The sequence below is a fragment of the Salmo salar genome, chromosome 02 (genome assembly GCF_965601325.2).
Source record: "Salmo salar chromosome 02, fSalSal1, whole genome shotgun sequence".
Classification (NCBI taxonomy): domain Eukaryota; kingdom Metazoa; phylum Chordata; class Actinopteri; order Salmoniformes; family Salmonidae; genus Salmo; species Salmo salar.
Genome location: NC_138292.1, coordinates 59,052,606 through 59,066,298, shown reverse-complemented (window position 1 = coordinate 59,066,298; position 13,693 = coordinate 59,052,606). Strand labels below are relative to the sequence as shown.

General features: G+C 44.9%; 1 protein-coding gene across 5 annotated transcripts in view; it reads left to right on the top strand.

Moving 5' to 3' along the window:
- The window catches only part of LOC106587157 (septin-9), a 76,246-nt gene that overhangs the window by 38,359 nt on the left and 24,194 nt on the right, over positions 1–13,693 (top strand). The window contains exon 1 of one of the 5 annotated variants that reach the window (XM_014175277.3): positions 2,153–2,410. The exons of 3 other annotated variants lie outside the window; for them this stretch is intronic. In XM_014175277.3, the coding sequence (XP_014030752.3) occupies positions 2,359–2,410 (52 nt within the window). In that variant the 5' untranslated portion in view covers positions 2,153–2,358. Of the gene's footprint in view, positions 1–2,152; positions 2,411–7,608; positions 7,747–13,693 lie in introns of those variants that run through there. One more of the 5 variants, XM_014175295.3, reaches the window with a different exon arrangement.

The window sequence follows — 13,693 nt, the reverse complement described above, 5'->3', positions numbered from 1 at the left end:
CTCCACTAAAGCAACCCCAGTTTCCCCTTTCTCCTATTTCCAGTCTCCCTGAGCTGCTATCTCCCAGTCTCCACCCTTGTCTTCCTTAGCGAGTTCTCTGAATGTTGGTCAAGCTGGACTGACACTAGTCACGACCGTACAAAATAGGTAGGGCCAGGACTTTTTCCTGACCTCTTGACCACCAGCCAACGGCTATCATCACTACCAGTGTCTGGACCCTCCCCTGACTCTACCACAGTCTTTTATCTGGTTTATCTTGAAGAGGTGTCTGTCTGGTCCTGTCTGGTCCTGCTTATAGACTGCATCCAGCTGCTACGGGCTGACCAGGATGAGTTTAGTATTTCTCAGTTTTGCCAGCTGTACAGCTGGTTAAGAAAGAGAAGGTCCACTTTGTCAGTGCCTCAGCTCTCAACACCCTCTGCTAATGAGGGATCCCTCATCCCTGGCTGATAAGGGCCATGTTTGGAATGATAATGGTGTTTTGCTGTAATTAAACTCTCTCTTTCACCATAACAATACGAGGTTCCCAGATATTAACGTCATGTATAGGACATTGTCGAGGGCAAAGATTGAGGGCAGGGTATGTGTGGGGTCAGTACACCCCCTCTCCCTGCTGGACCTCTCCTAAGGAGGTACCGTAATAGTTATCAGCCACCATAGAAATAGAATTACTAGAACGGGCGTAAATGTTCTGTGATTCTATTTCTATCAGCCATTGGGGGGGGGGGGGATGGTAGAGACACAGTACTGCAGGGGGTTATTGACCCTTAGATGTTCAATAGGAGAGGAAGCCAGTTACTTTTTATGATCAATTGTTTATTCATCTTCAATCATATTTCTTTTTATAAAGACATGAATCCATGTTAATTGTCTCACTGACAGACCTCATCGATTTGGTCGTATAGGCCCCTCCCAGGTTCACGTGATTTGATCTGTCATTCAATCAATTTCCTCAGGACATAATGTAAGTACTGTAGGGCCTTTGACACAGAATGGTGTCCAGTTGCACAGGCTGGTGCCCCATGCTGATTATAGCTACGGCAACTGCTTCCTAGCTGAAGCTCACTTTACATTGAGGCGAATGAGACCACTCTTCATAATGGAGTCATCATCGCACCCATTGACGCACGGCACAGTGCCTGGAGGTGTGTTTGACAGGGGTAATATTATGACTAGACTTAAACCCTAATCCCCTCTCAACAGCCCTAGATCAAACAACACTGGGTTAGCACACGCACGCACGCCCGCGCGCACACACTGCTTACTTGCTTGACTGGCTTCTCACCTCCATGGTGAGCGGATAGTCCTCTATTGCTTAAACACAGCGAACACCGCTACATTGGGAGTCATTAGCCGGTAGCTAGCTTTGTCAATTTAGCTGAAGTAGCTCGGCTCCGAGGAACTCTGCGTGAACTTTCACCTTCACGATGTGCGGAGCGTTGGAGCTTTGTACTCAGTGACGAGACATGAATGAATAAAAAGGTTCGTTAATATAAAATACTAAATATTTTGTATATTATTATTCAAATATCATGAGAAAATACATAATTCTGAATTAAATATATTTTTGGTTTTGCTTATTCATTATTCAGAAGACGGAACAAGCAAGAGTAGCTGAAGATGTAGGGGAAAGGGCAACGGTACTGCCCTGACAGTTTGCGGTGTTGGTTAGCTAAGTAAAGTCATTGAATTGCAAAGTAGAGGCTGTTTTGAGTACAGTAGTACACATGTCTACAGTTAGTCCAATTCTCCCTTTCTAGACTGTACTGACATATCTTTTAGGAACAGGATACACCATTTAAATCATCCAACTTACAGTAAAGCTATAATTGGAAAAAACGTTGACAACTTATGTTATGACTAGATCTTTTGGCATTCATTTACTGTAACACTGATAAGCTCTCTCTCTCTCTCTCTCTCTGTCTCGCCCAGTTCAGCACATGGCAAAGTTGCTATTATGGATAATTATCATCATAACTCTGGGAAGTTTTCTGGAACGACCGCACAGAGAGAAAGTATGTAATCAGAATCCCGTCATCCTCTCTTTCTTCTCCTCCATTCCAAGCTGAGTCATCCGGCACCCCCTAGAATTAGGGGCAGGGATTCCCCCGGAAGCGCAATCCGATCGGTGGAGCTCTGTTTATTGTTCAGACTTGAGGCTCCGGGTAAGGAACGCCGAGTTGGGAACATCGGGAAGAGGGAGCGTTACAGAAACTGTACATTAGATCCCAATCGCTCCCAGGCACTTCCAGCTGTCACCGTGAAGAGTTTAGGTTTGGGAAGCAGTTGGGAATTTTTACTTCCACGTCGGAATAGCTTGTTCTGTGGTTCTTTCGACGGGGACTGCGATTGGAAGACATGGCTGCATGTGGTGCAGAGATGCACATTAACCCTGAGATGGAGGTCCTCTGTGAGTATGGCTGATGGGTTGCTTCACAAATGGCACCATATTCCCTATATAGTGCACTACTTTTGACCAGGGTCCATAGGGTTCTGGTCAAAAGTAGTGCACTATGTAGGGAATAGGGTGTCATTTGAGATGCAAACTTGAAGGAAGGGGGAGGGCTGTTGAGACACAACTGGTGTGACTGAGACAACTGGTTTCTATTAAGGCCAATCAGGGCTACATGATGTTTAACTCTACTTTAGACGCTGAGGAAATGGAAAGGCAATCAGGGACATCCCAAGATGCTTTTTAATAAGTTCCTCTTCTTCCCCTAAAACCTCAGTTTAGATGAGGTAAGGCCGCATAGGGTCTGCATTGATTTCTCTCTCCCTGAAGTTTTGTTTTATCGTCTGTGCTACTCTTGTATGTTGCATTAAGGCTCCATGTCCACAGTTGAGTTATGTATCACTAAGAATTTCCTTGATTCGAAAGTGGAGTTGAATAGTTTGTGCATATACACAGTATGTGTTATGTCTGAGTCTCCATGCTTCTAATGTGGGTTTGAATGGAATCCTTGTACATGCTAGCCTTGCAGTATAGCAGACTCAACAGATCGCGCTCTCGCTCTCTCGCCCTCGCTCTCTCTCTAGCTCTCGTTCACTCCCTCTAGCTCTCGCTCACTCCCTCTAGCTCTCGCTCACTCCCTCTAGCTCTCGCTCGCTCGCTCTAGTGCTCACTCTCCCCCCCCTAGCTCTCTCTCCCCCTCTCTAGCGCGCTCTCTAGCTCGCTCTCTCTATCTACTGTATGTACAGTTGAAGTCGGAAGTGTACATACACTTATGTTGGAGTCATTAAAACTCGTTTTTCAACCACTCCACAAATGTCTTGTTAACAAACTATAGTTTTGGCAAGTCGGTTAGGCCATCTACTTTGTGCATGACACAATACATTTTTCCAACAATTGTTTACAGACAGATTATTTCACTATCACAATTCCAGTGGGTCAGAAGTTTACATACACTAAGTTGACTGTGCCTTTAAACAGCTTGGAAAATTCCAGAAAATGTCTTTAGAAGCTTCTGATAGGCTAATTGACATCATTTGAGTCAATTGGAGGTGCAGCTGTGGATGTATTTCAAGGCCTACCTGCAAAATCAGTGCCTCTTTGCTTGACATCATGGGAAAATCAAAAGAAGAAATGTCCTCTGGTCTGATGAAACAAAAATAGAACTGTTTGGCCATAATGACCATTGTTATGTTTGGAGGAAAAAGGGGAAGGCTTGCAAGCCGAAGAACACCATCCCAACCGTGAAGCACGGGGGTGGCAGCATGTTGTGGGGGTGCTTTGCTGCAAGAGGGACTGGTGCACTTCACAAAATAGATGGCATCATAAGGATGGAAAGTTATATGGATATGTTGAAGCAACATCTCAAGACATCAGTCAGGAAGTTAAAGCTTGGTCGCAAATGGGTCTTCCAAATGGACAATGACCCCAAGCCTACTTCCAAAGTTGTTGCAAAATGAGTTAAGGACAACAAAGTCAAGCTATTGGAGTGGCCATCACAAAGCCCTGACCTCAATCCTATAGAAAATTTGTGGGCAGAACTGAAAAAGCGTGTGCGAGCAAGGAGGCCTAGAAACCTGACTCCGTTACACCAGCTCTGTCAGGAGGAATGGGCCAAAATTCACCCAACTTATTGTTGGAAGCTTGTGGAAGGCTACCCAAAACGTTTGACCCAAGTTAAACAATTTAAAGGCAACGCTAACAAATACCAATTGAGTGTATGTAAACTTCTGACCCACTGGGAATGTGATGAAATAAATAAATGCTGAAATAAATAATTCTCTCTACTATTATTCTGACATTTCACATTCTTAAAATAAAGTGGTGATCGTAACTGACCTAAGACAGGGAAATATTTACTAGGATTAAATGTCAGGAATTGTGAAAAACTGAGTTTAAATGTATTTGGCTAAGGTGTATGTAAACGTACAACTTCAACTGTATGTATGTGTATATATATTATATATCTGGGAGTTATTTGGCTCTGTTATGTAACACAGCTGGGAAGTGTCACTGTAAAACTGAGAGGAAACAATCCACTAGATAAACACCTTGGTTAAAACAAACCTCTGACCACCAATTCCGACAGTTTATCTACTTTGCGGCCGCTGTTCAAACAACAGGCGCACGGGTCTTTCAAAAGAGAGAGAGAGAGAACGTGTGTGCACCTCGAGTGCAGATGAAAGCAAACAAGACCAGGTTTATTGTAACCTTGAAGAGCAACATACAAGCTGAGGTCTGAGATGAGTCAGGAGCAGAGTTGGAGGGATCGTGTAGCGTTGCTGGAGTACAGCACAGTCCCCAAGGGAGTAGTACAGTGTGTAAATGGACTGCATGAACATCATGTCTTCAGGGTGGAAAGAGAAGAGCAAGTAGGGCTTGGGGTTTTCCTGACCATGTGACTAAGGTCAGAGTTTATCCTGGTCTGGTCACACAGTCAGAAGTCTGTCCCTAACTCTAAACTGGCCTTTTTCTGTCTATACCATGTATTCCATGTGTGCCATGAGATTGAGTTCATCTCAATAGTGTAAAGGAGCTACCTCTCTCCGTCTGCTTTCCTTCACCTGCACTGATCTAATCCTAGTGGGAATTTGCTATCACTTATCCGGTTCCCTCAGATGAGTGTGGATGAAGAGAAGGAGACAAGGAGAGGAAGCCACTTTGGACAAGAGAGATGCACCCAGGCCTCATGTTTTCATCTGGTTGCATGCATCCTCACATGCTGTCTCCATCTGCACCACAGGGGAGCAGAGCAGCCTTGGCTACAGCTCAACAGGAAGTCGCTTGTTTCTCTCCTTCCCAGATAAGCTTGGCCAGATGTTCTCTCCCTCCTCCTCCTCCTCTGTCCTTCTTTATCCCTTCTTCATCCCTTCTTCCATCTCTCTGGGTGGGAGGCTGTATGTCTGTGTGAGTCACTCTCTCTGCTGAGTCATTGAGGTGACTTGGTTAATCAGCTCCATGTGTTCTAATCACTGTGTGGGCCTCCTCCAATCAGATCTGACCTCTAGTCCAATCAGAGAGCTCCCCTCTGGGGTTGTGCCTGCATGGGTCTCCAGTTGCCTGTTCGGCCCACACAGTTTGATGTGATTATACGAAGCTGGCCTCAAAATGGCCTCCAGAAGTGAGGTAAATGACAAAACAAACTGAATGACAAACAAAGCTCTGGCGAGACGTTCAGCCAACAGAGCAACAGCCGCCTAAGAGCTGGGTCATTTAATAAGGTTCTGGCACAATAATTCAAATGTTTGTTTGCAACTGCAAAACAAGGAAGTGGCTCCAGGGTCTCATCTCGTTATCGTGGCATGCAATCAAGATAAGGAAGGAAGTCTGAATGTGATCTCTCACCCACAGACTTGTCTTTGCCAAAAAAGTATTCTGAGGTCTATTAGCTAAAGGGCTGAAGGGCTGGACTCGGATCAGTTGCTATGGTCATGAGCGTACAGTAGTAATCGGAGGATGCCTGTTCTCGGACTTCTATTTCTATGGGCCGGCGACTTAGTTATTTTGCGACGAGTTGGAGCACTGAAATAGACTCAGTCAATGAGCAAAGCTTGAGTTCCAATTAGAATTCTTTCATCATGACAGGGTGATCATCCCTACCTACCAGCTAAATGTATGGCGGTCATTGATTCAGTCCCATTTGATCTCCGGGTTCTCACAAGACGAGGGAGAGCAACAAACAAACAACGTTTGTGCTGCAGTGTTTTATGCTGCAGATGAACAAATCATGGACAATGCAGAGCACACTGCGTAACCTGTCCTGCATTGAATCAGAAACCACATGCAGCTTGCCTAGCTTCAATATGAATATTCCTTTGGAAGAATAAACAGACACACTACTGATGTATTCCTAATAGAGCCTCAACCGAAGAGCCTGCGGGTGGTAATCTGTATTAGTTCAGGAGAAGATGACCTACTCTCTCATATCTATCTCTCACTGAGACCGGATGCCTATAGGGCCAGGTGCACAAACCATGTGGTCCAATACATACACAAACCACCAAAACCATGTCAGGATGGAAGCGTTTGTGCTGAATATGAGAAAACGTCTCTTGGGCCCTCTCATCAGCTTACAAATGTGGGGGGAAAGCTTGTTTAGATAAGTGCAGTACAGAGATGTTTCTCTTTCCATCTTTCCACCCGCTTGTGATAAAACAAATGATCTCTTAATTCCAGTAATCGGATAAGAAGGAAGCGTGTTTTGGCATTGAAAGGATTGTGATTTTCATTGTGTGAGTACAGATTTATGATAGACACAATTCCACAGACGTTGCATGGATAGGCCCACGTAACAAGTGATTGTAGCTAGGAAACCCAAAGAAAATACCACACTTATGTATTTCAGTGTATGTAGACATGATGAAGACCAAGCTCCACAGTTATTGCATGCAACAAGTGAACGTACGAGACCAAAAGGAAATCACACGTTGTACTCTTATACAGTTCATAATGTTTTGAATTACAGTCGACAGAGCTGTTTCCAATAGTCTCATGCTGAGTCTGATGACTCTAAGGGATGGTATTCATTTGTTATCTGGGACATATTCCTTTAGTCATAGGGCTGTATGAGGCAGGCATTAATGTGATGGATGAGACTCATTTTAACCCAGGAGGAGAAAGAGCCAGGAGGAGAGATGACCCAGTGTCCTCCTCACAGTACACACACAGTGTGCATATGTATGTATGTATGTATGTATGTATGTATGTATGTATGTGTGTGTGTGTGTGTATATATATACTCAGACACACACATACAGGGAGAAACACACTGCGCTGAGCATTGGAAGGGACAGATGGACATCAACACACACTCTCTTTCACTGAATACACTTTTGTTACAATTCTTTTTTCCTTTTTAAGCACATGCAAACTGTCACAAATGTTCTTTAATCTTTCCGTTTCCAACTCTTACACACACTCACCTTTCCTGTCAAACACATACACCCTTTTCTCTCCATTCCTCATACATATGCACTCTTAAAACACACTCCTTTCCTCCCATTTCCAACTGCCCCCCCCTACACACACACACACACACACACACACACACACACACACACACACACACACACACACACACTGTGCCTGTGTCCAGCACATTCACAATGCTCCCCATTCAACTCTTCCTGAATGAGGGGTGTGGCATGCCTGCTGCTGGCCGCCTGGCTGGGGTGTGGAGTGGTGGGTCATGTGTCCAGGCTGTGGGGGTGGGGCCTGGGAGCAGCAGCAGAGCCTGCCCAGCTGGAGCAGAGATCAGGGTGGTTGAGAGGGAAGAGAGGAGGAAGAGAGAGGCTGGGGTGAGTGTCTCTGGTTTTCTGTTCATTCATAACATGCTACGGCTTCTTGTTTCTCTGATTTGTGTGTATGTGTGTGATTTCCTTTTGTAGAGAGGCTGGAGGAGTGATAGAAAGGAAAGAGAGGGATGGCGGGATTGTTCAGTCTGTGTGTCCTGTCTGGATGGGGTTTTGGAGCTGAACCGTGTAGTGTGTGACAGCTGTATTTGTCAGGGATTTGGAACGGTGTCATAATAATATTCAGACCAGACTTTTTTTTCTATCCGTCTTTCTCTTGTTCCATTGTGCTCTCTGGGAGAGTTGGGGGGGGGGGGGGGGGGGGGTTACTGCTCCCCCTCTTTTAGGTTACCCCCCCCCCCTCTCTGTCTGTCTGTTTCTCATCCCCCTCTCTCTACTTCCTCTTTCCTTTGTGCTTGGCCCCATTCAGCTTGAATAATCAATCTGCTTAAATGGATGGGGGAGTATTTATTGACCAATTATGTTCGTCCTAATTGCTCCCTGTTTCGGGAATGTTCTAGCTTGACTTTGATCAATTGCAGTGGATTAGTAAGTATGATTTTGTTTTTGGCAACCCCATGCATCTTCTCTCTGGTGGATTGCTTGTAGCAAGTTCAAGGTGAGTTGAAGCGTCAGGCCACATTTTCTGCATGAGACTTTCTTCAATGGAAGAGCGGCCCATTCCTTACAACCCAGCCCCTCCGCTTCACTTGCCTCTCAAAGGAAGAACCACGTTTGTGCCCCATCTCCTGTGACTAACTCTTCCGTTCCGTTTCTGCTGTTGACATATTGCTTCTAGTTGCAGTAGTTCCAGTTCTTGGCCACATGACCTCCATTTTACCCGGCGTTCGACAGGTTGTATTGTACACAATCCACCATTAGACAACGATCGTTGAAGACAGTAGAACAGGAAGCAGCAGTGTAGCTTTCTGCTCCAGTCGTCACACCATAGTACACGTCAGATGTTCTAGATGTCCTTGCCTTGGAGTGTCCGCCACACTGTATCCCTATATGACCAAGGAGTGATACTGTTAGCTTAACTGCAGTCAACATTTCTGTGTGTGTGTACACAACAGCTATGCAGCGAAGACAAGAAAACTGGTCTCAGCACCAGTGTAACAGATGTGACTGTACTTCTAGCTCTCTTGCGTTGTGTTTCTAAAGAAAGGACTGGCCAGCCAGCGGTCCCAGTCTATTGATGTTTATTCTGACGATGGACACAAGGAAGCACATTAGACGTGCAGGACAACAGTATGTTGATGGCTGTAGAGTCGTGATTCCGCGGTTAGCATGTAAATAACTGTGAATTAGCAGGGGCTAATCTCGAGCGAGCTAACTCACCCTTACAGCAATAACATACGAAAGCACATCCCAGACTTCCGGCCAATATCTAACAGGTAACGTATGCACTTAGTATACCACACATTCGGAACACCATCCAAATATTGAGTTGCAAACCCCTTTTGCCTTCAGAACAGCCTCAATTCGTCAGAGGCACGGATTCTACAAAGTGTTGAAAGCGTTCCACAAGGATTCTGGCCCATGTTGAGTCCAATGCTTCCCACAGTTGTGTCAAGTTGGCTGGATGTCCTTTGGGTGGTGGACCATTCTTGATACACACAGGAAACTGTTGAGTGTGAGAAACCCAGCAGCGTTGCAGTTCTTGACACAAAGCAGTGCTACCAAACCCTGTACAAAGGCACTTACGTTATTTTTGTCTTGCCTGTTCACCCTCTGAATGGCACACACACAATCCATGAATCAAAATCCTTCTTTAACCTGTCTTCATTTACACTGATTGAAGTGGATTTAACAAGTGACATCAATAAGGGATCATAGCTTTCACCTGGATTCACCTGGTCAGTCTATGTCATGGAAAGAGCAGGTGTTCTTAATGTTTTGTAAACTCGGTGTGTATATATATATATATATATATATATATATATATATATATATATATATACACACACACATCAGGATATGTACATAAGGAACTCGTACACATTGTAAATATAACACTTAAAATATAGTATTTCAGAACGTGCCCTACCGCTTGCGCGTCACTACCGGGAAGAATTTACGTTCGCCATCTCCCCCTGACCAATGTCATAACACCTTATTGATATGTAAATTCAACCAACCAATAGGAATACCTAAACATCGAATACATATTTCTGCGGTGTCAAGAGGAAACATAACCAACCCTGTTCCAGGTGTTTAGTCCGTCATTCATTATTTCACCACCGCTTTAGAGTAGGAGACACTGACGTAATATTAAAGTATGTTAAGCTGTAACGTGTTTACAGCTTCTGGGCTAGCCGCTACAGTTATTAACCATCAACACAACAAACCAACAGTTAATTAGCTACATTAGCCCACAAGGGAGTAGTTGCATTGTGATTACAGTATAACTGTTCCCTACTGCGTCCACCATTTTGTTTCATGCTTTAGTTACTATTCAGCTCACAGGCAAGGTGGTAGGACTGAACGTGGGTCACGCACTGTAGCAAAACACTTTGGGAAAGCAAAAATCTGTCCCATTTCACTCTATTTAAACGTTTTCTCCCTACTGAGACTGACCCTGTTCAGGTGACTATCCTGGAGGTAGAGAGCTCTTAAGAGGTGGATCTGTGGCCTGTTATGCCATAAACGCCATAACGAATCGTATTCCTAAACATAGCCTTTCCTTTTCTCTTCCAATGGCAGACTTCTCTAGTCCTCTATCTACCAGACCACACTGGGAGGTTAACTGTACTGTTAGTGTATATGAGAGGAGGATGGAAGGGGGAGGGAGGACGTGTCACTTCCTTTTAGAGGTGACGGTTGTTGTTGGTGAGACGGCGAGGGGCCTGTGGCAGCATGTGCACAGTAGGCTATGGGCCCCCGGCCGCATGACAGCTACACAGTCACGATGACGACGACATGATAGGACGTCCGTCATGATTGTTTTGAACAGTACTGGGTGACGGAGGACGGTGTTCGTCAACAACACATACAGTACTTGCAATCTGTTGACTCCATTTACAGTATCACTCCGAATGATTTTTCGAGGAAATAGCTTCTGGGTTACGCGTAACCTTTGCCTGACGTTAAACTAACATCTGTCGGGATTAGCCAGTCGTTGCAGCCGTCGTTCGTTTCTCAGTGCTGTCTCTAGATCAGATGTGGAGAGAATCAGGTCTACGTCTGGTTTAACGGGATTTATTTCTTTGATTCCCGTCCGTCCTCTTTGCTGGCCTCTGTTTGTGCTGTCTGAAGGGTACAGCCAACAGTCTGTTTGAACCCTGTTGTGTGATTACTCTTACGTAGTGGAGCCTGTTCAGGTCGTTAACAGGGAAATTAGAGCAATGTTTCTGGCCCTGTCGAACACACTACTTAGGAGATATGAGCAAACAATTTGATTAATGTCCAGACATCTGTAAACTCTTTTTTTTCTTAAGTCTGTTAAAGCCCCCTATTAATGCGTAAAGGAAAATTCATTTGACTTCTGTGGTTGTTCTTGGCCATGGGAGTGATCATAATTGCATATCTTCCAATAACAAAATGTGTGGAAATATAAAGGGGGTAACTGGCTAATAAAACTAATTGGAAACATTTTTATGTGTAGCTAATTGCAGCACACACAGGCACAAAATGAAACAAATATCTTGGAACGATATTCCCCACCGTATCTTCTCAGGCCTCGTCTCGGGGCACCGTATCGTCTCAGGCCTCCACTCTGAACGGAATTACATTTTCCTCTCATAAGGAAGAGTAACAGTTTTCATTGAGGATACAATTGTTTTTTTAAACCACCCAACTTCCCACTTCATACTTGGTGGTTGTGACTGCCATACACCAGTTCCCCCAGTTCCCTATAATGCTGCTCTGAATGACTCTGTGGCTGAGTTTCTTTCAATCTCTCTTCCCTTTTTCTCAGAGGCCTGGAGGGTTTTATAGTGTTGTGGTAGGTATATGACTTAAAACAGCTGGTTCGCACACAGTGTCCGTCATGGCACTCAACAAAACAATAATGGCTACACTTATGCTGGGCCTTCCTCTCCTCTCTCATATACTCCATCTCGCTCTCTCTCTTGCTCTCCGTCTTTCACCTTGTCATTTTCTTTGTAGCATGGGCCTCTCTCCTCCCTTATATTTTCCTCAACTTTGTTTCCTTCTCTCCATATTTCTCACTCTGTCACTGTATTTACAGCATGGGCCTGCCTCGCCTCTCATGTTCTCTCCGTTCTCTCCCTCGTTTCCGCACTCTCTCTCTCTGCCACTGTCTCTGTGGTGGGTAAAGGGGGCCGGTCATTATCTTTGTGTTGCAGAAGTTCCCGTGTGGAAATCTGCCTTTTAACACCATCTGCTTTGGGCCGCGCAGGGCCAAAGGTCACGTTCTCAGGGGGCCGACGAGCAACGGCAGGAGTGAAAGATGAAGTGAGCCAGTAGCATTCTTCACCCACCTTCATCTGAAGCGTGTGTGAGGAGGCAGGGGGAGTGCTTCTGTGTGTGTGTGTGTGCTGTCCACCGTTCTATTCTTCAACCCCACTGTATCGCATGCTATGGTGTTATTGCAGTGAAGTGGCACGTTGACCTTCTTAATCAGCTGGTTCCCTTTGGTTCAAAGGACGGATGGGAGATTGAGTGAGTGGGATATCCTCTTGGATGTACACTACAGGACAGTTACGCATGTCCCCCTACTGTACCTAGCCTCACCTCAACGGACTGTTCCAGCCTTCCATTGACCCTCAAGTTGTTTACCAGCCAAAACATGACCTATTTATCTCAATCACACAGTTCACCCTTCCTGTATTATACTTACTGCTAAAATGTTTCTTCTATTCTACTGAGCCATTTACTTTATTCTTATATTGTATTCGTTGTTATTGTTGCATTGTCGACGGAACCTGCAAGTAAGCCTTTCGTTGGACGGTGTATACCATGTTTATCCTGTACATACCACTAAGTACTTGACACAGTAGTTGACTTGGTCCTCTTGGGAAACAGGGTGTCCAGCATTACCCTCCACTCTTTTCTGCTTGAGGACTTTTACAGTACACAGCATGGGTTTAACCAAACAGGACTAGTGACCAGATAATCTCCTACCTTACAATTGTAATGTTTCTTGATATCCGAATTCAATCAAGTACAGGTCTAACTGATACAACAGCAGAGATGGAATGTTATTAAAGAGTTTGGGGTATGGCCTCGTCTCTGAGCCAGATGCCGATGACCGGTAGCCCTTTGCTGTTCAGCTGGAACCCAGAAAGGAGTTCCAAAGACGGGCCTGAAGGTTATTATAGCTGGTGGTGGTGGGGAGGTGGACGGTTGTCAAACTGCTGCTGAAAAACAGGAACTGAGAGAACATTGGTAAGTTGACAAATACATCCCATTTACACCCCTTTGTTGAGAGAGAGGAAAGTGATCATTGCCAAGAGTGAACCCAGCCGTAGGTTAAATTGCCCAAGAGTGAGCCTGTAGGTTAAATTTGCAAGCATGTGGAATGAGCATTATTGTGCCACGCTTATAGGCTATAAGGTAAGCAGGTGAAAGACATTCCACACATGGCTAATAGGAAGAGCAGAACAAAATGCTATGCGGATGATGATACATTTGTATTCATTCCCACGATGCCCGAATAATGGGAAACAGAGTGAATTATGTTATGCTGCTTGAAGTTAAACCAGCATTCAGACCAGCCTTCCTGATTGAACTTTTGTAAATGACTTTACAATACTGTACTCTATGTATTCTAGAATGCCTCTTGCATGCGTGTCTTGTACAGTAAGCTATACAGAGGGTGAGTTGCTCCTATTGCAGTAGTCACTATTGCTCTATGTCCAGTAGTAGGATCCGGTGCCATCCTGCCGTGCCTGTCCGCCAGCCCTCTCCCACACTGCCCCATGTAATCCTACCATCCACATATCTGCTCAAGACAGCAGAAGGCATAAATCTTAATGAGAGAGAGACG